General features: G+C 52.1%; 2 protein-coding genes across 9 annotated transcripts; one reads left to right on the top strand and one right to left on the bottom strand.

The window, feature by feature from the left end:
- The first annotated feature begins 599 nt into the window (after positions 1-599).
- Positions 600-18,122, top strand: CREB3L3 (cAMP responsive element binding protein 3 like 3). 2 transcript variants are annotated; one of them, XM_068535033.1, is made up of 11 exons: positions 600-670; positions 6,768-6,909; positions 7,410-7,538; positions 7,994-8,291; positions 9,155-9,267; positions 10,939-11,073; positions 11,634-11,740; positions 14,438-14,506; positions 16,738-16,822; positions 17,028-17,124; positions 17,332-18,122. In XM_068535033.1, exons 2-11 carry the CDS (start codon positions 6,883-6,885, stop codon positions 17,643-17,645), a joined length of 1,374 nt encoding a protein of 457 aa, XP_068391134.1. In that variant the 5' UTR covers positions 600-670; positions 6,768-6,882; the 3' UTR covers positions 17,646-18,122. The 2 variants fall into 2 exon arrangements, with proteins under 2 accessions (XP_068391134.1, XP_068391133.1); XM_068535032.1 differs by lacking the exons at positions 600-670; positions 6,768-6,909 and having other exon boundaries at positions 7,350-7,538.
- Positions 18,123-18,855: 733 nt separating this feature from the next.
- Positions 18,856-26,001, bottom strand: SIRT6 (sirtuin 6). 7 transcript variants are annotated; one of them, XM_068537256.1, is made up of 9 exons: positions 25,888-26,001; positions 24,642-24,769; positions 23,103-23,285; positions 22,761-22,820; positions 20,771-20,866; positions 20,613-20,693; positions 19,845-19,968; positions 19,645-19,756; positions 18,856-19,347 (listed from the first exon to the last, which is right to left on the bottom strand). In XM_068537256.1, the coding sequence occupies exons 1-9, from the start codon at positions 25,951-25,953 to the stop codon at positions 19,130-19,132; spliced, it is 1,068 nt and encodes a 355-aa protein (XP_068393357.1). In that variant the 5' UTR covers positions 25,954-26,001; the 3' UTR covers positions 18,856-19,129. The 7 variants fall into 7 exon arrangements, with proteins under 7 accessions (XP_068393357.1, XP_068393353.1, XP_068393356.1 ...); XM_068537252.1 differs by having other exon boundaries at positions 19,297-19,756; XM_068537255.1 differs by lacking the exon at positions 25,888-26,001 and adding an exon at positions 25,152-25,259 and having other exon boundaries at positions 19,297-19,756.
- Positions 26,002-26,601: the final 600 nt, after the last annotated feature.

Here is a 26,601-nt window from a genome sequence, read left to right as displayed (position 1 = left end):
ATGTGGCATGCGGGATCTTAGTTCCCCGACCAGCGACCAGCGGTCGAACCTGTGCCCCCTGCAGTGGAAGCCCAGAGTCTTAACCACTGCACTGCCAGGGAAGTCCAAAAATTATATATATTTTTAATTTAAAAAATTTACACAGGATCTTGGTGCAAACCAATGCTAATAGCATGCCATCAGATTAGAGTATAAGAGATTCAATTATGAGCATTTCACAGCCAAAAATTAAGGGGGAAGAAAAGCAATGATATGTGAATAGGGGAGGACCATTTTGGCAAATTCAGAACTGGCCAGACATTCTTGAGTATCCACCATGCCCTGAGTAGTGTCAAGGAAGATGAACAGACCTGCCTTCAACCTTCAAGGGACTCAGTCTAGTTTTGAAAAGACAATACAGACAGGCAGGACCAATCAACAAATACCTAAGGAGAGTGTGTTAAGTGCTAATCTCTATAATCTACATTCAAATGTGAAGTTTGGGGCAGGGGGAGAGGGCTCTGTGGACAGGATTAATCAAGGAAAGTAAATAGTTTTTTTGTTTGTTTGTTTTGTTGTTTGTTTGTTCAGTGCAAGGGTCAGAAACTCCAGCTCAAAAATTTTAAACCGAAAAGGGAAGTCACTGGCTCACATCACTGCCATGTTTCTGAAGCCAAGGAGTGGATTTCAGGTATGGCTGGGTCCAGGACTTCAGACCATGTTGTCAGGGATTGATTGCTCTCTGTCTGCTCTGCTGTATTCTGGGTGGGCTTCATTCTCAGATAGCTTCTCCCATGATGGGGTAATGATGGCCAACAGCCCCAAATCTACACTCCTACAGCTCAGCACCCCTAGAGTGCTATAGAGTGGAAAGGGGAGTTTTGGAGTGAAGTGACTTACCAGGGTCTAACGTAATATCTGTGAGGAGTGAAGGTAGAGTTCACACACACATCCATCTGTCTCCAAACCCTGAGTTATTCTTAACCACAGAATCATACTACCTCCTATAGAACTGTCCCCAAGCTGCAGAGGAAATGGTTAGCATTTTCTCAATTTTTAGAGTTTTCTCATTTGAATTTTTTTCAGTCTTTTCTGACCTTTAACTACCACTTGTCTGAGCTAGAATCTGGTACAGTATGCAATCTCCAGTCAGTAAAGATTCAGGAAGCAGTTCCTATGTGCCCTAAACTAAATGCTGGGATTTTATAGATAGGAAACTTGTATGTTTAAGGGTGTGAGACTGAATATCATAATTTCATGGTGTTTCACATAGAACCCAGTGGCTTTTGAACATCTTACCACTTGAGTACATCTGAAACCCACAGAGGGAAGTTATTTGCCCTGGGCAAAAAGATAAGAGCTAATATAGATCTGGGCTACAGTTCCTTCAGGCTCCATGAAGAAATGTAAATGTTCCCAAGAAAAATAATATATTCACCTAAAATCAGTCATTCACATTTTACCTAGGTCTAGTTATATCTAAGTAACATCTGAGAGGGGTGATTTTTGCCCTGGGGAAAAATGCTAAGAACTAATCTTTGAGTTATAATGCCTTAAGGCTCCATAAGGAAATGTAAATGCTCCCAAGAAAAGGAATATATGTGCCTGATATCAGCCATTCACACTTTAGTTGGAATTAGCTCAAAGTGCTTTGAGCACATTTTCCCTGAGGTAATTTTAGAGATGGAAAGGAAGAGGGATCTGTGAGAAAAGCATGGGTATAGGGAAACTGCCTCCTGGCAGGACTTGGCTGGCAATTATTGATATGGTAGTGTTCACATCAGAATAAAGCAATACTGATGAAAGGGAGGCATCACCTTATTTAAGGAATGTTACAGGCAAGGCAGTGGGAATGCTGGACTTTGGGGACCCAGGTGGATCAATTTACTTTTGTAGAGGGGGCAGCTCCTAAACACTAACTCTAATACAAGGTGAGCTTGTATTAGAAAACTTGGGAAACTATGGAAAAGGTATGCTTTGCATTTTATTTGTATTGTTTTATTTCCTTTTTAAAAAAGTTAAATTGTATTTCTTTGTTTGGAATATGTACATCGGGCACATGGCTGAAAATTACCAAATAAATGATTATACAGGGAAAAGCCCTCCTTCTTCTCTATCCCACCTCCCAGCTCCCAGCCCTGAAGGTTACCACCGTTACCAGATTCTTGTGTCTCATTCCAGAGATATTCTATAAATATATAAGAAACGTATATACACATTCATTTTTCCTTTTGTCACACACAGACAGTATCTTGTGTTGTGCACCTTAATTTTTACTTAACCAGTGCACTTTCAATGGGAAAGATATTATCTTCAAGGGGGTTGTGAAAACTAGTTCTTAGGGGGTGAAAAAAAATCTTACTCTTTTACTGTATAAAGCACAGATATACATACGGTACACAAGCATGTATATAGAATACATGTGGATTTACAGTTTCATGGGAGAGCAGTTAGGAAAATGTCTTCAAAGACTCCTTGTGGGAGGGCCAGAATAAAAAAATGTTGAGAAACACTGAAATAACCATATATTTTCAATAAAGATAACCCTCATTCATTTTCACAGCTACATAATATTCCATTGTGTTAACACATCAGACTCTATTAATCAATCCCCTATTGACAGATATTTTGGTTGTTTCTAATGTTTTCCTAAACACATTATGTACGTGGTTGTTCATTATGTATTTAGTATGCTTTTTATTGAGGTAGAATTAATTTACAATAATGATGCACAGGTCTCAGGTATGTTCAATTGGCTGAGTTTTGACAATTCTAGACAATCATGTAACCACCATTAAAAATAAGATATGGAATATTTTCTCCACCCTAGAAAGTTCCTTCATGCCCCTGTCCAATCAATTGCCCATTCTACTTCAGGCAACCACTTTCTTTCACCAAGAATTACTTTTGCCTCTTCTCTGGGTGTCATATAAATGGAATCCTACAGTATTCTTTTATGTCTGGCTTTTATCACAATGCATTTGAGATTCATCCATGTTGTTGAATGTATCAGTAATTTATTCCTTTTTATGGCTGAGTATTATTGTGTTGTATGGATATACCAGTTTGTTTATCCACTCCCCTATTGCTGGGTATTTGAGTTGTTTACAGTTCAGGACAATTATGAATCAGGCTGCTGTGAACATTCACGTACAAATCTTTCTGTGAACATATATTTACATTTCTCTTAGGTAAATACCCAGGAATAAAATTGCTAAGTCATATGGTGAATGCATGTTTAACTTTATAAGAGATTTCCCAATTGTCCAAAGTTTCCCCAAGTGGTTGGACCCTTTTGGTTCCCACAAACAATGGGTGAGAGTTCCAGTTGCCCCAGATTTTCCGCCAACACCTGATGTTGTCTTTTGTATTGCAGTCAGTCTAGTGGGTATCTTTTTTTTTTTTTTTTAAACTTTTTTTTTTTTTAATTAATTAGTTTATTTATTTATTTTTGGCTGTGTTGGGTCTTCGTTCCTGTGCCAGGGCTTTCTCTAGTTGCGGCGAGCGGGGGCCACTCTTCATCGCGGTGCGCGGGACTCTCACTATCGCAGCCTCTCTTGTTGCGGAGCATAGGCTCCAGACACGCAGGCTCAGTAATTGTGGTTCACGGGCCCAGTTGTTCTGCGGCATGTGGGATCTTCCCAGACCAGGGCTCGAACCCGTGTCCCCTGCATTGGCAGGCGGATTCTCAACCACTGCACCACCAGGGAAGCCCCTAGTGGGTATCTTTAAACGTTTTCATATATCAGAAATGGTTCAGTATGAATCAAGTGCAACTTAAAAACAAAACTCACACCTACGCAATTATGTTTAAGAAATGCTACAAACTCTGTCCCTTCCAAGGGTGTTACAGGGTGTTGCAAAGGCTCTGACAAGTTCCGCAAAGCTGTTTGTTAACACAGTATTCCTCAATCAACACAGCACCCTCTTGTGTTATGTTTCATACTTTTTAAATAATTAATTAATTAACTAATTAATTTTTGGCTGCGTTGGGTCTTCATTGCTGCGCGCGGGCTTTCTCTAGTTGCGGCGAGCGGGGGCTGCTCTTCGTTGCGGTGCGCGGGCTTCTCATTGCGGTGGCTTCTCTTCTTGCGGAGCACAGGCTCTAGGCACGTGGGCTTTAGCAGGTGTGGTGCAGGCTCAGTAGTTGTGGCGCACGGGCTTAGTTGCTCCACGACATGTGGGATCTTCCCAGACCAGGGCTCGAACCCGTGTCCCCTGCATTGGCAGGCGGGTTCTTAACCACCGCGCCACCAGGGAAGTCCCATGTTTCGTGCTTAAACACATCGGTGGAATCTATTGTGGGACTTTTACTTTAGATTCCCACTTAGCATCACTTTGAAGCATGTGGTCATGTCCAGTAAATTAGGTCATATGATGCCAAGGGCATCAGAAAGTCCTCTTGTCCCTCAAATGCTTATCTTTATCCTACCTTTTCAGACATCTCTTCATTAGGACATATAAAAGCCTTCCAAAGCCCATGATTATAAAATTACAAAAAAAGTACAAATATCCTGGGGAGGTGGACTATGGGGTCTAAATCTACAGGAAGGTGTAAATGAGTAATACCAGATCCATGATTCTGGCAGGTTTTGATAAGAAGAGGAGGAAGAGTTCTATGTCAAGGGCACCGGGGCTCCTGAGAGTCATAAATGGGAGTGAGGGGGAGGCAGAGACAAGCCCAGAAGTCAAACTTCACCTACTTTCTACACCTGCTGAAACTGCCCTGGAAAGGAGCCTCCATAGCAAAGGCTGAATAAATATTATGACTAGGATCACTAAAGCCAAACCAAACAAAACAAACCCCTTAAAAAAATCCAACACACACACACACACATCCAACACAGAGTGGTTAAAAAGGAAATAAGAGATGCAGAGGTCAAGAGTGAGATCATGTCCCCCACCCAGAGGGGGACACTTACCATAATGCAGGGATTCTCCCGCCAGGCACTGCTGACATCCGGGCCAGGCTTTCTCTGTGTGGGGCCGTTCCAGGCATTGTGGGGTGTGGAGCGGCATTCCTGACCCTCGCTCATTCCACACTTGGAGGACCCCCAGTTGTGACAACCACAGATGTTATTGTCAGATAAGAGAACCACTCTGGCGCAGCACATAGTAGGTCGTCCTTAAATTTTTGATGCATGAATAAATAATGGCTGGTCCAGGGAGAAATGTACACCAGGATGGGAACTTCTTGAGAGCAAGGAGGGTGTCTGAGTTACTGTGTAAACCTAGCACCTACCATCGTGCCCGGCACACAGAAGGTTCGTCATCCATTCACTAATCTCCAACAGCTTCCTGCTGTATTTGGTATAAACCAAACTCCTTGCCACAGACTGCAAGGCCCTGCACGACCTGCCCCATTCCCTCCCTGCCCTCCCCTCCTCCCTCTCTCTCCCTCGCTCACTCTGCTCCATCCACACGGGCCTCCTGGCTGTTCCTCCAACACGCCAGGCCCCCATCCTGCCCCAGGACCTTTGCACATGCTGTTCCTTGGCCTGAAACACCCTTCCACTAGATCTCCCAGTGGCTGGCTCTTTCTCATCACTCAGGACTGTACTTAAATGTCACCTTCTTTTTTTTTTTTATTTTTATTTTTTAAATTTTTTGGCCATGCCACATGGCACGTGGGATCTTAGTTCCCCGACCAGGAATTGAACCCGCATCCCCTGCATTGGAAGCGTGGAGTCTTAACCGCTGGACCACCAGCAAAGTCCCTAAATGTCACCTTCTAAAAAGAAGACTTTGCCAGCCCTCTGTTGCCCTTTACATGATGACATTTAGTTTCTTGGTAGCATTTGCCCATTTGTCAGTTTTCTGGTGTGTTTATGCATTTATGGTCTAGCTCATCCGCTGCCTTATCCCCAGGGCCTTAAATAGTGCTTGGCACACAGGAGGTGCCCAATGAATAAGAGTTGACTGATCACCTCCTGTGTGCCGGGCACTTCCTAGACACTGGGGACCCAGCTGAGAACAAAAGAGCCTCTATCTTAGCCCCGAAGTCACTCACATGAAGAGGCAGGGGAGGAATGAGGGAAGAATACAGGCGAGTAAACAAGAAAATTTCAAATAGTGAGGATTTCAGTGAAACCAGTGATGTGATAAAGAGGTACAGGGTGAGGGCTCCTCTCTGGTGAGGGGTCAGAGACGGCCTCTCAGCTGTTTGGGCTGAGATCCACAGATAGAAAACATTCCCGAATATGTGAACGCAGTGATAGATTCGGGGTGGAGGGGATAGGAGTTCCAGGCAGAGGGAACAGCTAGTGCAAAGGCCCTGAGGAGGGAATAAGTTTGGCTCCATGAATATTTGTTGAGAATAAATGAATGATAGAAGATTCTAGAAGGAATCGATTGTTCTGGTTTGGCCATGGAGAGCTTGCTTGTGGGCAGGGGGTTGGGGGTTGCCAGCTCCAATGAGGGAAGGGGGCTCCTGGCAGAGGGAAGGGCTCTAGCGGAGGCCTGGGCAGTTCTTCTTGGTTCTGTTCTGAGAGTGGACAGGACCCGGCCAGGGGCCCTGGGCTCTCCTGGAGCCAACATCCAGGGATTATGATGAGAAACAGTCCCTGAAAGTAGGGGAGAGGTCATGCGAGAGCCGCGGCTCCCCAGACTTTGGCCTTTGCCCACTGCCGGCTGGAAAAGCACGAAACATCTGAGATAACGGTCTTCCCTCCCCTCCCCCTAGCCTGCCCCCGTGTCACTGGCCCTTAACCCTGTCTGTCTTGCCTGTTCCCCAATCAGCACCTGGGGGTGGGCTAGGAGCTCCCCAGGACTATTTCAGCATCTTTTAGGGGTGGTGACAGAGCCACAGAGAAGAGCCGGCGGAGCCTGGGAGCCCTGGTGGTGGGGTGAGCCCCCAGCTCGCAGCAGACGCAGAAGTGGCTGGAGAAAGAGCTGGCCTGGCTCATGAATGGGGATTCAGCAGTTGGAAAGGTGAGCCCTGCACGGGTCTCCAGGTGAGGGAGGGTTTATGCCAGGAACCTTCCCCAAGCTCCCAGGGTTGGCAGGAACCTCACATCCCATTTTACAGATGAGAAGACTGGGGCCCAGAGGGAGAATGCAACGACCAAAATTGTGTCTCCATTCCGGGGCTGCTCCTGGTCTTTCTTCCTGGTTCCCCCGCCTTCCAGAAGGGGAGAATTTGGGCAGCATGGGAATGCAAGAGAGGGCTATCTCCATCGGCTGATCATCCCCACGGGGGCATCTGTCTACCACTTCTTAAAGAAATTGGCTGTCAGGCCCCGGGAGTCTCTGGGTTGGCCCCAAAACACAGATTTGGAGACAGAAGTCCAGCAAGCAGGAGCAACAGGCCCGACCTTGGGGCTGGAGCCGGGATAGAACTGGAGCAGGATGGACCTCAGGGTGGTGTGCAGATGGGTGGTGGGGAGGAGAAGGGCTGTGTGACCCTCACAAATGTCCCCTCCTTGCCCCAGATGGCTTCCTCCACCAGTCTCACGTGCCCTATCGACAGCCTGGAACTCTTGGATCTCCTGTTTGACCGGCAGGACGGCATCCTGAGACACGTAGAGCTGGGCGAGGACTGGGGCCACGTTGAGGACCAGGTGATAACCCACTGCATTTACCCCAGGGCCAGAGCCAGCACCCCATTCAGCTGTGTGCATTTACTGCTCATGTGTGAGATTTTAGCAAAGCACGTTATTGTATGGAACCTCTCAGCGACCCTAAGGGACAGATGACATCACCTCCTTCTTATAGGTGGGGAAAGCGAGGCCCAGAGAGGGGTGGTAACTTGTCCTGGGTCACACACACAGCAGTTTGGAGTTGGGTCCAGACTTAAACTTGGGGCCTGTGCCTCGACACGGTTGGATGTTGTTCCCGTGCTACCTGACTGTGTTCAGGCTCCAACAACACTGGGGGCAAGGAGCGTTAGCTCTTTCCATCTTACAGAAAGGACACGTGAGGCCCAGAGGGGGTCAGTGGCTTGCTCAGAGACACACAGCTATCCAAGCCAAAACATAGACCTCCTAATTCCCACCGTCCCTCTCCGTCCCAACAGGTCCTGCCAGGCCCGAACTCTGATGATTTCCTCAACTCCATCCTGCGTTCTGGAGAATCAGTGCCCAGCTCCCCGACCTGGTCTCCTGCGGCCAGTGACAGTGGCATCTCAGAAGATCTGCCCTCCGACCCCCAGGACACCCCTCCACACAGTGGGGTGGCTGCCACCCCGGCCAGCTGCCACAGCGTGGAGTCTGGCAAGGGGCCCTGCCCCTCCTACCATCCTGGCCCTGCCTGCCCCACCAGGAACCTTGGGCCAGTGGCCCAAGGGCTTGAGGCTTCCGTGGCCATAGACCTGGGTGAGCCCTATGTCTTTGCCAACTACCCTCCCCTTCTCCCAGGCACTGTACACGCAAACCCACCTTTTGAGATGGGTATTGGGATGCTGTCATGGGCCCGTTTTCCAGGTGGTTAAGAAATGAGTCAGAGCCACAAAGGTGGGATGCGCCCCTGGCAGGCTGGTTCCTGCCCCAAGCATCATTCTGGCAACCTCATTTTTGTACCTTCTGTGCCTGAATCATAGTAGACGCTCAATGAAAGTGTGTGAGGTCATGGGATCCCAGGCCTTGGGGTGCTCCCCCTGGACCTGGAGAAAGGCCTGATGCAGAAGCCACTGCCAACAGGGTATCCTTTGTCTCTTGAGCATTGCGATGGTATGGGAACGCTTATTAGTCCCTTTGGAGACTTGACAAAACTAAGGCTCAGAGAGGTTTAGTCCCTTACTCAAGGTCACACAGCTCCCCCTAGTCGGGATTAGAACAAAGGGCTATTTGACTCTGAAGTCTGTGCTCTCCAGAGCAGCTCACCTACAGTGTGCCAGGTACCTGGTGGGAGGGAACCACAGGTGAATCAGACCTGGTCCTTTCCCCGAGGGAGAGATAAGGCCAGGCCAGCTTCAGATCTAGCCTATAATCCTCGGCAATAACAGCCGCTCCCTCCTGGGTTGACAGTGGGTCCCTGACAATGTCCTGATGAATCTGGGTTCCCATCTTTTGGAGGGGAGACTGAGGCACCAGGTCTTGGGGCCCCAAGCTGTGCCACAAATCCCTAGCACATTGGGGTCAATGCTGGGAGCTTTGCTGGAGGAGGGAAGTAGAAGCTGGGAGCCCAGGGGACCCCTGCCTGACTCCCTCCCTGTCTCTGTCCCCATCTGCCCTGTCAGAAATGTGGAGCCCAGGCCTCTACGCCGGGGAGCAGGCTGAGCTGGCCAGCTCACCCCCACACTGCAACCTCACAGTGAAAGACCTCCTCCTCTCTGGCAGTGGCGGGGACCTGGTGAGCAGTCCCCACCCGCCCCCTGGAGCATCAGAGGTGGGAGGGCGCTGGGGTTCATGGGGCCCCAATACCCCCATTTTGGAGATTGGAAGACAGTCACAGACAAGAGCTGATTGTTGTCCAAGGTAAGTCCAAGTCACTTACTCTGACTTACACCCAGAGTAAGTCAGTGGGTCCCAGTCCTGAGTTCTCTGTCTCCTGGGCTGGGATACTTTCTGCTATAGTAGTAGTATTAAAAAAAAAAAAAAAAAAAGGCTAAAACTTACCAAGCATCTACTATAGGCCAGGCACTCTTCTAAATGCTCTTAATGTATCATCTTTTAATTCACAGCAACCCTGAAAACTGGGACTCTTATCTTAATTTTACGTTTGAGGAAATGGGCACAGAGAGGTCCAGTAACTTGACCTAAGTCACACAGCTGCTGCAGGCTCAATCCCTGGGCTGGCCCATTGGGCCTATTGTGCCCATTGCACGCTGACCGAGGGCTGTCTATCTTGCCCTGGGGTTCTACTACAGGTAAACCAGACCTGAGAACCCAATTAGTACCTCCATTTCGCAGATGAGAAAGCCAACGCCCAGAGAGGTTAAGCCACAAAGCCAAAGTCACACAGCAAGCAAGTGGCCGAGTCAGGATTTGAACTCTAGTTTGCCTGATGCCCAAAGTTGTCCTGACAACCTCTAAGAAAGAGCAGAACATCCCTCTTGACTTGAGAGATGCGCGGTGAGCACCAGCTGTGTGCTCAGCCTCTGGGGACCTCATGGTCAAAAGGGGACAACTGACTGCTCATGGAAGTGTACCCGTAAGGGAGAGAGGCTGGAGGGGCATTGCAGGTCCAGGAAGGCTTCCTGGAGGAGGCAGAACTTCAGCAGGTCTTGAAAGATAGGAAAGGCTAATGACTGCTCTGGAAATACTAACTGGCTTTTGTAAATGTGTCAAGTTTAATACTGTTGTTCTGTGTGTGAACAACGTTGAGAAGTGGAAGACCTTATCCCCATTTTGCAGATGAACATGGTGAGGCTGGGATCCTGGAGAGAAAATGGTTGGGCTGATCCATGGCCTGGAATTCTAGGGAGTGGAGTTTGATCCAACGAATGTCAGGCTGCCCCAATCTCCACCTTTATTCCTGAGCCTCCCATTCCATGGTGTGACATTCCTAAGACTTGGCGCTCTGATGACACGATTCTTTCATTTTCAGTGTTTCTATTTCATAATTTAAATTTAATTAAAAGTTTTTTTGAATAGGCAAATGCATTCACATAGTCCAAGTTCCAAAGGTACAAACAAGTAGACAGGGAGAAACACCCCTCACCCCCATTTCCCGTAGGCTCACTTAACCTGTGCCCTGTGTGTTGGATTTTCCCTTTGCTGTTGCAGACTGCACTGCAAGGAATGTTCAGAGCCCAGAGAAGTGCCTGGCATGTAGTAGGTGCTAAATACATAGCTGTCTAATGACTACTTGTGAAACAAATGAAAAACTTGTATCTAAAGAGCAATTCCTGGAAGTGGAATTGCTGGGTCAGAGGGCTGTGTGCTGGTTCTTTGGAGCCCTAGTGCCAGCGGGGACTCTACAGCAGATGGATCGATTGTTTCTCAGACCTGATGCCTCTTTCATTTCCCAGAGGCGGTCACTCTCCCTGCCCTCAAAGCAATTCTCCTGGTTTCCCCACAGCAACATCACCTGGCAGCCCCCAACCTGTTGCGCCTTGGGACCGGGCACAGCCAGGAGCTGGTGCTGACGGAGGATGAGAAGAAGCTGCTGGCCAAAGAAGGCATCACCCTGCCCACCCAGCTGCCCCTCACCAAGGTGAGTCAGTGGGACCCCTGGCTCTGGAGCTCGCCCCCTTTCCTGCAGCTACTTGCCCATGAGTCTCACCTTTGGGTCTCCCCCACTAAAATGTTAGGACGTGTCTGTCACCAGAGCCAGAAAAATCATCCTCAGAGCCAACGCAGTAGGGGCTCTCTAGCTGGCCGCAGTCCCCACCCAGCCTATTCACTCAACATCAGTATCTGAGTTTGCTTTTCCAACTGGAAGACCTCTCTTAGTCTTGATAACTGGCCCCTGGAAAGGCGCTGTTCCCACAGATGGCCAGAAGATGGCGGGATTGCACCAGTGCACAAAATCCAGTTGCCAATACGAGACTGGGTTTGGGAGCTGGGAAGACCTTCAGGACCCAGGACCCCCCCTAGAGATTCTGCAAGAATTTTGGGGCAGAAAATCTGGTCTTCAAGTCATCATGGGTCTGCCCTCAAGTCCCTGAGTCTGGGATGGCTCCCTTGGGAGGATAATGGGGTGAAGTTGTGGGGTCTGGACAAGAGAGCAGACCCTCCAGACCGCCTCAGTCTGCCCCCCTTGTCACTCTGCAGTATGAGGAGAGAGTGCTGAAAAAAATCCGCCGGAAAATTCGGAACAAACAGTCAGCCCAAGAAAGCCGGAAAAAGAAGAAGGAATATATTGATGGCCTGGAAACTCGGTAAGGCTGGGGTCCCGGGACACCACACTTAAGGGGGAAACTGAGGCCTGAGAGAGGGACGCAACGGAGCTAAGGTCACAGTTTGCAGGATGTGACAAAATTAGAGTTGTTTCCTTCTCTGGGAGAGACGATTTTTCACGTGAATTGCAAGGATGGAAAAAATGCCTAGTAAGGTGGTACAGGGCTCAGGTTCGAGGCCCCTTAATCCCCTAGAAGATGCTATGCCAAGAAGGGAGAAGGTATCATCCATCTTGTCCTGGCTCTTTGCCTGAAGATGGGACATTTACTTCCCTTGCTGAGCATCACTGGTCCTCAGAGCTGTCATGGCTTCCTTCGGTCGGGGAGAAGAAAGGCAGAATTTCCTCAGCTTAACTGTGCACCTGGGACTTCCCTGTTGGCGCAGTGGTTAAGAATCCACCTGCCAATGCAGGAGACACAGGTTCGAGCCTTGGTCCGGGAAGATCCCACATGCCACAGAGCGACTAAGCCTGTGCGCCACAACTACTGAGCCTGCGCTCTAGAGCTCGTGAGCCACAACTATGGAGCCCGCGTGCCACAACTACTGAAGCCCGCACGCCTAGATCCCGTGCTCCGCAACAAAAGAAGCCACCACAATGAGAAGCCCGCACACCGCAACAAAGAGTAGCCCCCACTTGACACAACTCGAGAAAGCCCGTGCGCAGCAACAAAGACACAATGCAACCAAAAATAAATAAATAAATAATAATAAAAAAAAAGAACTCTGCACCCCAGGACTTCCCTGGTAGTCCAGTGGTTAAGACTCCACGTTCCCCATGCAGGGGCCCAGGTTCGATCCCTGGCCAGGGAACTAGATCCCACATGCCACAACTAAGATCCACGTGCTGCAACTAAGACCTGGTGCAGCCAAATAAATAAATACATAAATATTAAAAAAAAAGAAAAAGAACTGTGCACCCCAATCTCATCCAATCACCTCTCTCAACTCAATTAGGCTACTGAGGGACAGGCTCCTCTTTATTCTTTAATAGAAACATAAAAACTTAGCTTGCTCACTTTTTAAACTAAAAGTGATTTAATTAAATGTTACAGATTTGGGTTTTCTATTTCTTTTCTAGTCAATTCTGAGATGCCATAGTCTTCTGGAAAGTTGTCCATTTCAAATTTACTGACATAAAATTGTTCATAGTTCTCTCCTGTTATTTTTTTAAGTTCTGAATAATTTATAGTTGTGCCCTTTTTAATTACTCATGTTGTGTATTTGTGCCTTCTCTTGTTTTTTATCTTGGTCAATCTTGCCAGAAGTTTGTCTGTTTTATCATTCTTTTCAAAGAATGAATTTCTGGCTTTTCCTCCCACCCGGTTGTCTTTTTGTATTCTAGTTCCTTTATTTCTACTCTTAGCTTTATTGTGTCTTTAGCTGTGTTTTGTTTTGCTTTTGGTGGGGAAGATCTATTCTGTTGTTCTTTTGCTAATTGTTAAATGTGTATGTTCAGCTGGTTGAGCTGTAATAAGGTTTTATACATTTTGGGGGACTTCCCTGGCAGTCCAGTGGTTAAGACTCCATGCTTCCACTGCAGCAGGGCACAGGTTTGATCCCTGGTCAGAGAACTAAGATCCCGCATGCTGAGGGGCCAAAAAGAAAAAGAAAAAGAAAAAAGGTTATACATTTTCCTCTCAGCACTGCTTTAGCTGCATCTCACACATTTTGGTTTGCACCATTGTCCTTACCATTTGGTCCCTAGGTCTTTCTTAATTTACACAGTGGATTCTTCTTTATCCCATGAGTTATTTAGAAGGAGGGCCTTTTAGTGGGAGAATTTATTCTCTTCCCTGGTTGTGATATGAGGACTAGCATATCCTCATGCCATGATTTGAGTGTTTTGGTTTTTTTAAAGATTTTTTGATGTAGACCATTTTTTAAGTTTTTATTGAAATTACTACAATATTGCTTCTATTTTATGTTTTGGTTGTTTTCTTGTTTGTTTGTTTGTTTTTTGGCCGCAAGGCATGTGGGATCCTAGCTCCCAACCAGGGGTTGAACCCACATCCCCTGCACTGGAAGGTGAAGTCTTAACCACTGGACCACCAGGGAAGTCCCATGATTTGAGTGTTTTAATTCTACATCTGAGTGGTCTGGGCCAAGACAGCATTAACAGATGGATGCAGATGGGAAAGGTGGGGTTCCCGGCCCGGACTGGACCCCATAACCCTAGATGGAATGATCACATTGTCTTGTTCCTCAAATGTGCTCTGCTAAGCCCCTAATCAACTTTACTTCATGTCAGTCCCCAACTGCTCTATGAACTAGGTAACTGTATCTCCACTTTACAGATGAGGGGACTGAGGCCAGACAGCAGAGCGCCTCAAGGTCACAGGGAGGGTGAGGATTGTAACTCGGGTCTCCTTGGACTCAGTTGCCATGCTACTGCATCTTCTCAAAGCATCACTGCCTGAGTTTGGTGGTCCACTTCCAATCCTGGGGGCTCAGACCGGAATAAAGCCCCACACCAATGTGAAGATGGTACCGAGGAGCCAGGCAGAACTGGGTTCAAATTCTGGCCTTGCTACAGACTTGCCAGGGTGACTTTGGATGAATGACTTCCCCTCTCTGGGCTTCGGTTCCCTGCCGGTACAGTGGGGCCTCACAAAGAGATGTTAGTTTGACCTGTTGGTGACAGGCATATTCTGAATGTCACTGTGATGTTGCCCCTGCAGGATGTCAGCCTGCACTGCCCAGAACCAGGAACTTCAGAGGAAGGTCTTGCATCTTGAGAAGCAGAACCTGTGAGTATTGGTCAAACCGGGGCAGGGAACAGGGGGAGCTGACCCCAGAGTCCCTTGCAGGAGAGGTGGACATGGGCGGACAGGCTGTGTGACGGCAGGGCAGAGCAGGGGGTAAGGGCTCCACCTAGAAAGGGGGAAGGCTGCAGAGAGAAAGGGTTTTGGACTTGGGCCCTTGAAGGATGTGTAAGAGTTCACTAAAGGGAAGATGCTGCCGGTAGAGGAAATGGCATATGAATGTCTAAAGGCTAGGAGTATGGTGTGCTGGATAACTGCAGGTGATTCCATCTGTGGGTGCATTTACTTAATCAATTTTTTGGGGGGTGTCATGGATGATGCCATTACAGGTGTTTGTGAAATAGCTTGTGATAACACTTTAGTTGTGATGGGAGGAGGTGGTATTTCCTCCCCCCGTCATGGTCAACCTCCTGATTCACATTTTGAACTGTTGGATGTCTGCTCTGGTGGCAGAGAGGACTTTGTTGCATTCATTCAGCTTTGGGGAAGAAATGTATGCCTCTGTCAAGTTGTTGGGTGTTTTTTAAACCTTAAATCTTTTATCTCCCTGCATATATACATTCATCTTGTCACATGGTTGGTGTTGCCTCCATAATTGAGTTAATACAGGCTAAATTTCCATCTTCTGTGATGTCCTGTTTGAAGTTTAAACAGCTTGATCTATTTTTTAAAAGCCTATCAGCATATTCTTCTTGTGTGGACAGTGCTTGGTGCCTTATTCTTTCATAGAATCGTCTGTTTGCAAATAGTGAGGGATTGATTCTTTTTTTTTTCCTAATAAATTTATTTATTTATTTGTTTATTTATTTATTTTTGGCTGAGCTGGGTCTTCGTTGCTGCGCATGGGCTTTCTCTAGTTGCGGTGAGCGGAGGCTACTCTTCGTTGCGGTGCACGGGCTTCTCATTGCGGTGGCTTCTCTTGTTGTGGAGCATGGGCTCTAGGCGCACGGGCTTCAGTAGTTGTGGCACGTGGGCTCAGTAGTTTTGGCTTGCGGGCTCTAGAGCGCAGGCTCAGTAGCTGTGGCGCACGGGCTTAGTTGCTCCATGGCATGTGGGATCTTCCCGGACCAGGGCTCGAACTCGTGTCCCCTGCATTGGCAGGCGGATTCTTAACCACTGAGCCACCAGGGAATTGATTGATTCTTATGGTGGTATTTAGAAGGGAATTTTAGTTCTTTTTTTTCTGTGCTATAATGTAGCTATGTTTAAACTTTCCAACCAGGTGGTATATTTTCTACTAACCTGTTTTTAACCTGAGGAAAATTCTTGAGCCATTGTTTCCAAATAGCTTCCACTGAGTATTTGCTACATTGGCATACTTCTAGATCAAACTGTATGGCCCTACTTACTCAATTTTTATTTAGCATCTACTCTGTGCCAGGCATAGTTCTGGACACTGGGGCCCAAACAGTGAACAAAACAGACCCAGCCCCTCCACTTAAAGACTCACAGTCTACTGAGAAACAGACTCCAGACAAACAAAAATATATGAAAGATCATTCAAATAGTGATAGCCACTGGGAAGAAAAATAAACTAGAGGGAAGGGGCTAGGGAGTGAGGGGGGTGCCATTTTAGGCAGGGAGGTCAGATAAAGTGACATTTGAGATGAGACCCAACAGATAAGAAAGAAGCAGCTACAAAAAGACCTGTGGGGGGTGGAGCGGGGGAACAGTGTCCTTGGTACAGAGAGAACAGCCTGTGCAAAGGCCCTGGGGCAGGAATGCTTGTGTGTAGGAGGAACAGTGAGGGGCTGTGTGTCTGGAACAGAGTGAGCGAGGGGGAGAGAGGGAGGAGGGGAGGGCAGGGAGGGGACGGGACTGGCTGTGCCAGGCCTTGTGGGCCTCGGGGAGGACTTGGGCTTTTACCTCCGAGGGAGATGGGAACTCTGGGAGGGTTGGGAGAAGTTGACTCACATTTGAAAAAGTGTGGAGCATGAACTCTAGAGGAAGCAGGAGAAGCTTAGGGGGACCAGAGGCTGGGACAGGTGTCCAGGCGAGCAGTAATGGCAACCTGGATGGAGAAGGTGGGGTGGCAGAGAAGTGGGTGAGATGTTCAGTGGAGGTTTACTGAGGGAGCTTCTGGGACTTTTAAGAGCAGTGGGGTCTTCAGGGATGGACGGGATTCAGACTTCAGCCAGGCTGGGGGACCCCAGGAATCACAGGGAGGCAGGTCAAGGCTATGTAGGGATCAACCAAGTCTTCCCGTTTCCACTAAGGTCCCTCTTGGAGCAGCTGAAGAAACTCCAGGCCATCGTGGTCCAGTCCACCAGCAAGTCGGCTCAGACGGGCACCTGCATAGCGGTGAGTCCTGACCCCCAGCTCCAAGGGGCTTGTCAGCCTTGGCAGAGGGTCCTGTGGGGGAGGTGAGTGTGAGTAGGAGCACGGACGGCCCTGAGCCCCAGCTCAGGCACGCTCCAGTCTTCTGGGCCTCAGTTTCCCTGCCTATGAGACGAGTGTGCTCAGGGGAGGGGGAGGGATGGGGTGACCCTGCCCCCATCTCCACCAGGTCCTGCTCTTCTCCTTCGCCCTCATCATCCTCCCCTCCATCAGCCCTTTCGCCTCCAACAAAGCCGAGAGCCCCGGAGACTTCGTGCCTGTACGAGGTAGGTGGACCAGGGGGTTGCTCCTCCCTCAAAACCCCTCTGGGCTGCCCCGTGGGCGCACTCCCCTTGGCTCCCCAGCCCCCATACTGGGCCACTGGGGGAGGGGGAGGAGGCCCCCTTGCAACCGCTTCCTGAGGCTGGGGGCTAAAAGAAAGAAGGGAACCAGCCCCCCAGGCCATCCCTCACGACCCCCCAACCCTTGCTCAGTTTTCTCCAGAACTTTGCACAACGATGCTGCATCCCGCGTGGCTCCCAAAACCGTGCCAGGCTCCGAAACCCCAGGACATGGGCCCAAGGCTGCCACACTTCAGGAAGGGTCTCCAAGCAGCCCTCAGGAGGAATGGGGATCCCGGGACCCGCCGGCTCCGGACAACTCGACGGAGGATCTGGACAACGGGACCCTGGTCCAGGGCAACTCCATGAAGGAGCTGGACCGGACCACCCTCCTAGACTGTGCCCAGCCTGAACAAGCACTCGGCCCAGGGCGCGTGGGGCTGGAGGTGGCAGGGGGTGAGCTGTGAGCACCACGGGTACGTGTCCCCAGGCCCCTCTAGTCAGGGGTGCTGCAGTGGGTGCTGCAGTGGAGACAGGCACAGGGATCCGGGGTGAGGGAGAGACCCCGGCGACGGTGTCAGGATGGAGACGCACAGACTCACAGCTACAGACCCAGGGACCCAGGCCCATGCACAAACTGATGCTCAGACATAGACCATAAGGCCACAAAGCCTGAGAAATACACATACAGACCCAGGTGCAGAAGGAAACAGGAAGACACGCACAGACTGATCCACAGACCCAGAGAGATAGGCATACACCAGGCCTCGGTAACTCCCCGCTCGGGGACTCCCTCCTGCCCCCTGGAACACAGGGAGGAGGAAGCGGCCAAGTCTGCTGGGACCCTGGCCCTGGAGCACGGGCTGAGCTCTGAACTTCGGGGCCGCCATGGCTCACAGCCATTCCCTTTTTCTAAGACTGCTATGGTCCTTAATAAAGTATTTTGAGAGAACATGGCTGGCATGGAGGTGGAGTGGGGTGGGGGCTGAATTAGAGTCTGGGGCTCCCCAACCCACAGAAGGAGGGACCGGGCCAGCCTAGGATAGAGGAGTGAGGCAGGGGGTCCCTTGACCCCCAGGCTGGAGCGGTGACCAGAGAGGTGCCGGGGCGTCTTCAGCACCTTGGAGAGCGGCGGCGGGCGGAGAGCAGGGCGCACCAGGAGTGCCAGGTAGCTCTGGCCCGCCCCCCACCCCCACCCCCACCCCGACCCTTCCAGGGTATTCGCGGAAGGCCTGCGGCAGTTGCCTTCCTGGGGGGCCGGGATCCCCAACCTGCTCGTTTTATGGATGAGGAGACTGAGGCGTCGGGAATGAAGGGACCTGCCCAAGGTCACAGCTGGGGAGGACTGACCCCAGCTGCACCTGCGCTCTTCCTTTAACGCGTCACCCTGGCCCTCCCCAAGCACAGGTGCCTGGGGGTTGCAACTGCGATCAAAAAACGCGGCCTCTCTCAAGGGGCTCACAGCCTAGTAGCAGAGGGCACATAATAAAGAATCCCGCAAGTCAGAATTACAAACTGAGGACTCAGCAAATGTCAGCAGCTGGTAAGGCCCTCCTTCACCCCCAGGCCTGGATTGCATGCCCAGGCACACATCCCAGGGGGTGAGGGGACCACACAGCCCTGCCCCCAGGGACTGGGACCCAGGGCAAGGTTGTGGATGGCAAACACAGACTCAGATGCAAGAAATGCTTTTATTGCATTGAAGGCTTTTCTGGAAGCCTGGAGGAAGCCAGGTGGACCCACCCTTCTTCCTCCAGCCCCAAAGGCAGTGTGAGCTTCTATTGTCTGTCCTGCCATGAAGTTTGGCTCCTAAATGATGGCCCTGCCTCCCTTCCCTCCTGGAGGGACTGTGAAGGCTGTCCGGGGGTAGGCAGGGGCTGGAGAGTGTGAGGGCCCAGGGGTCAGAGGAAACCACAGAGGGCCTGGCCACACCTCCCAGGAACATCCTGAGTCAGAGGCTGGAGCCTGGGGTTGGAGCAGGTACGGGGTGGGGTGGGGGTGTGTCAGCTCCAAGGTCAGGGTCCAGGGGGGATGCTCCTTCCCAGGCCCCCTCCAGAGGCCCCAAGCTAAAGGGAGGTGCAGTGGAGGGCAAGTCTGCCCCGGGGCCTGGAGCCCAGCTCTCAGCACCCTGAGGTCTCCCCCCAAGGACAGAGACAAGTAACAAAGTGAAACCAGTAAGAAAAAAAAAAGAATCCATGGTTTCTACAAAGAGCCCCGCCCTCCCCAGGCCCCCTGGTCAGCTGGGAACCACCTCGGTCTTCACTCTTTTGGGGGGCCTGCGGGGAGCAGGACTGTCCAGCAGCTCCCTTTTGGGGCTGGCGGGCCCGGAGCCGTTGTGCTGGGCGCCAGGCTCAGCTGTGGGCTCCTGCTTGGGGCTGGCGGGCGCTGGGCTGTGGAGCTGGGCGGGGGCCTCCTCCTTGGGCTCCAGCTTGGGGGTGGGTGGGCGGGGCAGGGGTGGCAGCGCCCTCTCCAGCACGCGGGGGCCGTCCCAGGCCGGGATCTCCAGGCCCAGATGCTTCATGAGCCGGGTCATGACCTCATCTACATAGCCATGGATACGCAGGTCTGCGTGGCGGTCCTGCGGGGGGCGGGGACCGGTCAGGCGGAGGGAGAAGGCTTGGGGGGGCGTGGGGTGTCAGGGGTCACGGGTGGGCTCCAGCACGTACGTGCTTGGTGGGCTGAAGGTTGACGATGACCAGCCGGCCTCCGCGGCGTTTGGTGGCGAGGGGCAGGTTCCCGCTGGGCCGGATTTGCAGGGAGGTGCCGAGCGTGATGGACAGGTCCGCGTTCCTGGGGCCAGGAGGCGGGATTAGCCTGAGCCCCTCGGCAAGGGTCTCTGCAGCCCTCCTCCTGCCCCACGAGGCTGGGGGCGGGCGGTCTCCGACACACACACCACCCCACCCTTGCTCAACTGCCATGGCTTCACTGCTCTGCTGACACGCCGGGGCCAGCCCTGGGAGGCCGGCTCACACAGCGCCCATCTCTGCCTGGGGGCCGGCTTGCCCCAGCTTCCAAGCTGCCCTGAATCCTGCCCGCCGCTTCCCTTCCGCCGGAGCCACCCCACCCCGTCGGCAGAAGTGGAGTTGCTGATGTGGGTGGGACCTTCCCCACTTGGACTCCTGGGTTCCAGACCTGGCTCAGTCACTTCCTGGCTGGGCAGTGTGGACGGAGGTGTCAGCTTGCTCCAGCCTCGGTATCCTCGTCTGTAAAATGGGCCCCGAGCAGCACCCACCCTGGGCTGTGGTGAGGATGGTGTGTGAGGCCTCTGGCCGGGGCCGGGGGTATGAGGGCTCAGTACACAGGAGCTGCCATTGTTACGGGGGAAGCCCAGAGAGGGTGTGGGCCACCTCTTTCCTCATGTCTCCGGGGTTGCAGCTGGCTGTGTTTCTGCCCCTCCCCTGCCCACCCCACCCTGGGCTCGGCGGGGGTCAGACCTGCTGGCCTCATCGGCCAGAGTGAGGTCCCGGTCAGGCAGGGAGTCTTCCCAGTCCAGGATAGTGTCTCTCAGCTCCCCCCTGTATGGAGAGCGGGGAGTCAGCAGGGACACTGGCCACCTCCCCTGGGGACCAGGGCGTGGGGAGGGGCCGCTTACCTGCAGGCCCGCAGCCCCCTTGACTTGGCCACGGTGCAGAGCCGGCCGGTGGCCTTCAGGCCCATGCTGCCCACGACGGTGTCCCGGACGTACTGCCTGTGTCGGGAGAGGAAGGGGTCAGCTCCCTGCCTGCTCCCAGGTGCCTACCCTGCGGCCCCACCTGGGTGGCTCTTGCTTTTTGCAGGCAGCTGTTCTCCCAGGAAAGCGGGGGCCACATGACCAGAATCTAAGCATGAGGGGACATCTGGCAAACCCACCACGGGGGGGCAGAGGGGGCCTCCCACAAAACAGCTGGCCTGGCTGCTTCAAAAGGTCCACAGCTCGGAAAACAGAGAAAGGTCGGGAACTGCTCCAGGTAAAGGAGACTAAAGAGATGGGACACTGGCATGCAGAGTGCCACCCTGGGTTGGACCCTGCACCGGGGGAAAAACAGCAACAATGGGAGGGAACACTGGGAACACAGACTGGGGATCGAATAGTCGCGTTTGTGGTTTTTACATTTCCTGACTTCAGAAACTGCACGGCGGCTGTGGAAGAGAATACCGTGGCTCGTGGGAGATGTCTAAAGGGTTTAAGGGGCAAAGGATAAGGAAATCTGCCCCTTGAACAGTAGAGCAAATCCGAACACAGAGAGAAGAGGAGAAACAAATTGTGGCGAAATGGTAACATTGATGAATCTAGGTCAGGGTCAGCAAACCATAGCCCTGAGGATCAAATCCGGCCCTCTGCTTCCCATTTTCATAAATAAAGTTTTATTGGCACACGGCCATGCCCATTCCTTTAAGTGCTGTCTATAGCAGCTTTCACGCTACAGAGCTGATAGTCACGACAGAGACAGTCTGGCCCACAAAGCTGAAGGTATTTACCATCTGGCCCTGTACAGGAAAAAGTTGGGGATCCCCGGTCTAGGTGAAGTATGAGTTCATTGTATGGTTCTTGTGAGTTTTCCACCAGACAGAAGTTTTTCGAAATAAATTTAGAGAGAAAAAAAATTTGTTTTTAAAGTTGGGGCCCCACCTGTGCTCTGGTCTCAAGAGATTCCACCCGCAGGGGAGCCACACGCACCCACCACACCTGAGTTATTCACACCCGTAAGGCTGCTTGCCCAGCAGAGGGAGACACGCCCAGAGCCCTCCTGTTCCAGGAAGGCTCAGCCTTCCCAGAGCCAGAAGAATGCCCAGTCACACCCTGTTATGGGCTGAGTGGTGCCTCCCAAGTATTTTGGAATAAGACCTTATTTGGAAGTAGGGTTGTTGCAGATGTACTGGGTGGGTTCAGATGAGGTCACATTTTGAGTAGGGTGGCCCCTCACCCATATGACTGGTGTCCTTATAAGAAGAGGGGACACAGGGACTTCCCTGGTGGTCCAGGGGGTTAGACTCTGTGCTCCCGATGCAGGGGGCCCGGGTTCGATCCCTGGTCAGGGAACTAGATCCTACACGCTGCAACTGCAACTAAGAGCTCGCACGTGGCAACTAAAAAAGATCCCGCATGTCACAACGAAGATCCTGTGTGCCGCAACTAAAGCCATAAGTAAATATTCAAAAAAAAAAAAAAAAAAAAGAGTAGGGGACACAGACACACAGGGACACGGAAACGTGATAAAAGAGTCAGAGGTTGGAGTGATGAGTCTACAACCAAGGATGGTTGGAAACCACGAGGAGCTGGAAGAGGCAGGAAGGATCCTCCGCAACAGGGTTCAGAGGGAGCACGGCCCTGCCAACACCTTGATTGTGGACTTCGAGCTTTCAGACCCATGAGACTTATCAGTTTCTGTTGTTTTAAGTTACTCAGGTTGTGGCAGTTCGTTACAGCAGCTGCAGGAAATGAATACACCTCCTGGGAGGAAGATACGCCCCCAAGTCCCACCCTGGGAGGGTCACACCCTCGTCTCTGGAAACATCAGGTTCAACTCACAAGGCCCTTCTGCAGAGCCCGACCAGGGTCATCCACGCCTTGGGCCCCCGCCCCTACCCTCCGTGGCACTCACGTCTTACACTTGACACATTCTTCTACAAACATGTTTCCGTGAAGCTCTGCCAGCTTGTCCCTGTGGGAGGAGAAGGAAGAGGCTTAGTGGAGGAGATCCAGAGGGCTCAGGGCTGGAATCCCCCCCAGGACCAGGAAGAGGGGATCTCGATTCTCCAGACGTGCCCGCCTAGCAGACACTGACAGTGGCAGCTGAGCACCAAGCATTTCTCCTGACTGAATCGCCACAGTGGCCTTGAGAGGGAGGGGCTGCCATCAACACCCGTCTTCCAGATGAGGAAACTGAGGCTCGGAGAGAGGGGCAGCCTGCCCAAGGCTGAGCGGGGCTGGACACGGGGTGCACCTGGGGAAGCCGGAGCGCACGTGCAGCCCGTCCACGTTCTGGCTGACCAGGAAGCGGAGGAGGCCCACGCGCTCCAGCTGCACCAGTGCCATGTGAGTCTTCGTGGGCCGCGCGTTCTCAAAGGTGGTGTCGAACTTGGGGGCCAGGCCCTGCTCCTCCATCGTCCAGACGCCATGGGGGCCCCTGAGGTGGCAGGCGGGAGAGACAGAGAGAGCTTAGGGATCAGGAAGAGAGGGGACAGAAAAGGAGACAGAGAAGAGGAGACAGAGAAACAGAGGCAGAGAAACAGAATCAGAGAGAGACAGAGTGACACAGTCAAAGGAGGGGGTGGGGGAGGAAGGAGGGAGAACGTGGTACACAAGGGCAGAAATTAACTATTCAATTCCACCAACACTTACTGCTGCTGCACTGAGCCTGGCCCTGCGCTGGGTGATGCTGGGGCCCTAGGGGACCCCGGCCCTGCCCTCAAGGAGTCCTCCATCTTGTGGGGAGAGACATAGGTGGACACAGACCCTCCAGCTCTGTGGGGCTGGGGCAGAGGGAGGAACCCGGGGCTGGGCTGGCCCAGTAGAAGCGGTGAGGGCTCTTTGTGGAACTGTGGGAAGGCTTCCTGGAGGAGGCTGAGCTGTCTCTTGAACAGACAGGAAAGGGCCGGGCAGCTCAGACAGAAGAGGTAAGCAAAGGCCAGGGGGCTGGCAACAGCCTGTGAGTGGTCTGGGGGCTGCAGGGGCTGAGGTTGGAGAGCTGATCCAGGGCTAGGTTGGGAAGAGCTTTGATTTCCAGCCTGAAGTGCTTAGAACTCTCCTGTGTGGCAATGGGGAGCCATGGCAGGTTATGGAAGGGGGGTGAGATTCACACCTTAAAATTCTAACATTCCTCCAAGAACAAGGAATCTGCTCTTCTGCTGTAAGAGTCTGCTCCGGGGGCCTGAGAGGCCTTAGAAAGAGAGTACAATTGTGATAGGCCTGCCCTACGGGGTAGGGTTGCAAACTCAGCACCTACAGGGGCCACTCGGAGGCCATCAGTTAGAGACCCCTGCTATTCAGCAATGAGACTCTTGTCTAACACAGCCTGCCTAAAGTTAGACACTATCTGTCCTCACACCCTCACTTACAGGTGAGGAAACTGAGGTCCAGGTGGTTAAGCCACTTGTCCCACCAGAGGTCTGACAGAAAAATATTTGCAAGTGAATATGGAGCTAATTGTCCTTGATATCAATTCTCCCCTTTTCCTCTGGTAATAACAGAACCCCACTACTTAGCCTTGCACAGTGAGCCTAGACGAAAGACTACATTTCCCAGCATCACTTGCAACTAGGTATAGTCAGGTGACCAAGTTCTGGCCGGTGGAATGGAATGCTGGGTGTGATATAAAGGGACATGCTCCAAAGGAAGGGTCTTTCCCATCCCCAACACCCCAGGGGACTGACAGATCACCCCAGACTCAGCGGGAGGGAAGGCGGCAGGAGGGGTTCCGATGGCCACACATCTGCGAGCTCACAGGGAAGCCCTGCCTTGACTTCCCTCCGTGCGAACGCACCTGAAGTCGGGGATGCCTGAGGCTGTGCTGATGCCCGCGCCCGTGTGGAACACCACGTTGGAGGACTGCCAGACCAGCTGTGCCAGCTCCCATACCTTCCGCTCCAACTCCTCAGGGGGGTCAAAGACCTGTTGGGTGGGAGAGAGTGGAAGGGAGTGAAACAGGAGGGAAGGGGGCAGGGCACAACCTTTAAAAGAGTGACACAGCCGTAGGACGTAACAAAAACTGGTTAAAGGTCCAAGATGGCGGAAGATTCGACTTCCAGTAGACCTGGAGCCTCATTATACACTCATTGTAATACCTCAGCATATGCTAAATGTATTAACACCCACAGGTGTCAGGACAGTTCAAAGGCTAACCATAAATGGCCAAAAAGTGGGCGGTGGCCCAATTCCTGGAACTCCCCACCCCTTCCCCGAAATAGTTGCAATAATTCTCCCACTCACTAACTAGCCTATGAAATTACCCAGCCCATACAAACTAACCACGCCATATTTCGAGGCCTCTCACCTTCTGATGTGGCCCCAGGGCGGAGAAAGTGTCTGGTGCATGGTAAGTGCTTAATAAATGTTTGTGGAATAAAGTGGAAACCAGGCAGAAGAGGAGTGGGGCTTCACACCACCTGGGAGCTCACTAATGCCTGACTCGGAAGGGACGCACTAGCCTTTGTGGGGAGGGGGCAATCTTCTCCCCCGTTTACAGAAGAGAGGAGAAACAAAAGGAAGTGACCCCGCCAAGGTCTCAGTGTATGGTGGGGACTTCCTCTCGGCGTGGCTGGAGGGGTCTTTCTGACTTACATCCTCCAGGTTCCTCCCCAGCTCAAAACCCTTCCTCATCACACCCTCAGGACGGTGTCAGCTCCCCAGCTTGGCACTTGAGGCCCATCCTGGCCTGGTTCTGGTAACCTCTCTGGCCTAATCTGTTCTCCAAGTTTGTTTATTCCCACCTCCGCGCCATTGCCCCGGTAGTGCCTTCCGCCTGGAACTACAGCCCCTGGTCCCCCATCAGAACTTCAGGACTTCCCGACGTGGGTCCTAGCCTCAGTCCCAGCCTGACCGACCCGGAGCTGGGCGTGGTCGCGTCCCCAGGCGCGCTGGGGCGTCACTTCCCGCCCCCTCCTCACTGGGAAGTCCCTCCCATTGTCTAGCTTCAGTGTCTCCTGATACTCCCAGAATGCCCGCTGCCAGGCGGCCCCCCCCAGCCCACGGCCCTGACGACGGCCGTTGGGACACCCAGCCGCGCTCACCTCGGGGAGGCCGCACTTGCCCTTGTCCGCGTACGGCGACAGCCCCGCCGCATAATTCACCGACATCCTCGAGACCCCAACGGGAACAATAAAGTTTCCCTTGTTGCAGCCGCGTCCGCCGGAAACGGGGTGGGACAAGGAAGAAGGAGGAGCCGCCTTCTCATCCTCCGTACCCGGCCTCTTCTCCCCAAGGCGCATGCGCCTCGTGCTGACGCCTCAGTCGCCCTATTAACTGCTGGCAAAGAGCAGCCAGCTTCCTACTGTGCTGGGGATGTGGAGAGTGGCGGGAAAAGGGCTGTCCAGTGACCCGAGCTGGAAACTAAGGGACTGCCGACGTGAGAGTTCTCTAGTCACCTCTAAAATGAGGGGCGCAAGCGATCGTTTCCCTCTTTCCCCTTTTTACAAATGAGTAAACTGATACTCCCCTTCCCCGCACCCCACCCCTCACAGGACAGAGCCTGAGAGAAGGGACCCAGGACTTATGCTTCGAGTCCAAGGTTCTTTCCCCTGCACATTTCATAAGTTTCTAAATTTACAAATGCAGGGTACCTGTGCATGTGTGCGGGGGCCGCAGGGGGTGGCAATTTGGGGCTTCACTAGGGAGGGTCACGGACGCCACTCTAAGTTATCTGAACATTATCCAGTCAGCAGGACAGGTCCTGACTTTACCAAGAGGCTGGGGAAACTGCTCACACTCACTGGGGCTGGAGGCCT

Source organism: Eschrichtius robustus, chromosome 2, assembly GCF_028021215.1.
Source record: "Eschrichtius robustus isolate mEscRob2 chromosome 2, mEscRob2.pri, whole genome shotgun sequence".
Classification (NCBI taxonomy): Eukaryota; Metazoa; Chordata; class Mammalia; order Artiodactyla; family Eschrichtiidae; genus Eschrichtius; species Eschrichtius robustus.
The sequence above is the reverse complement of the archived record's forward strand: the minus strand, read 5'-3'. Positions and strand labels throughout refer to the sequence as shown.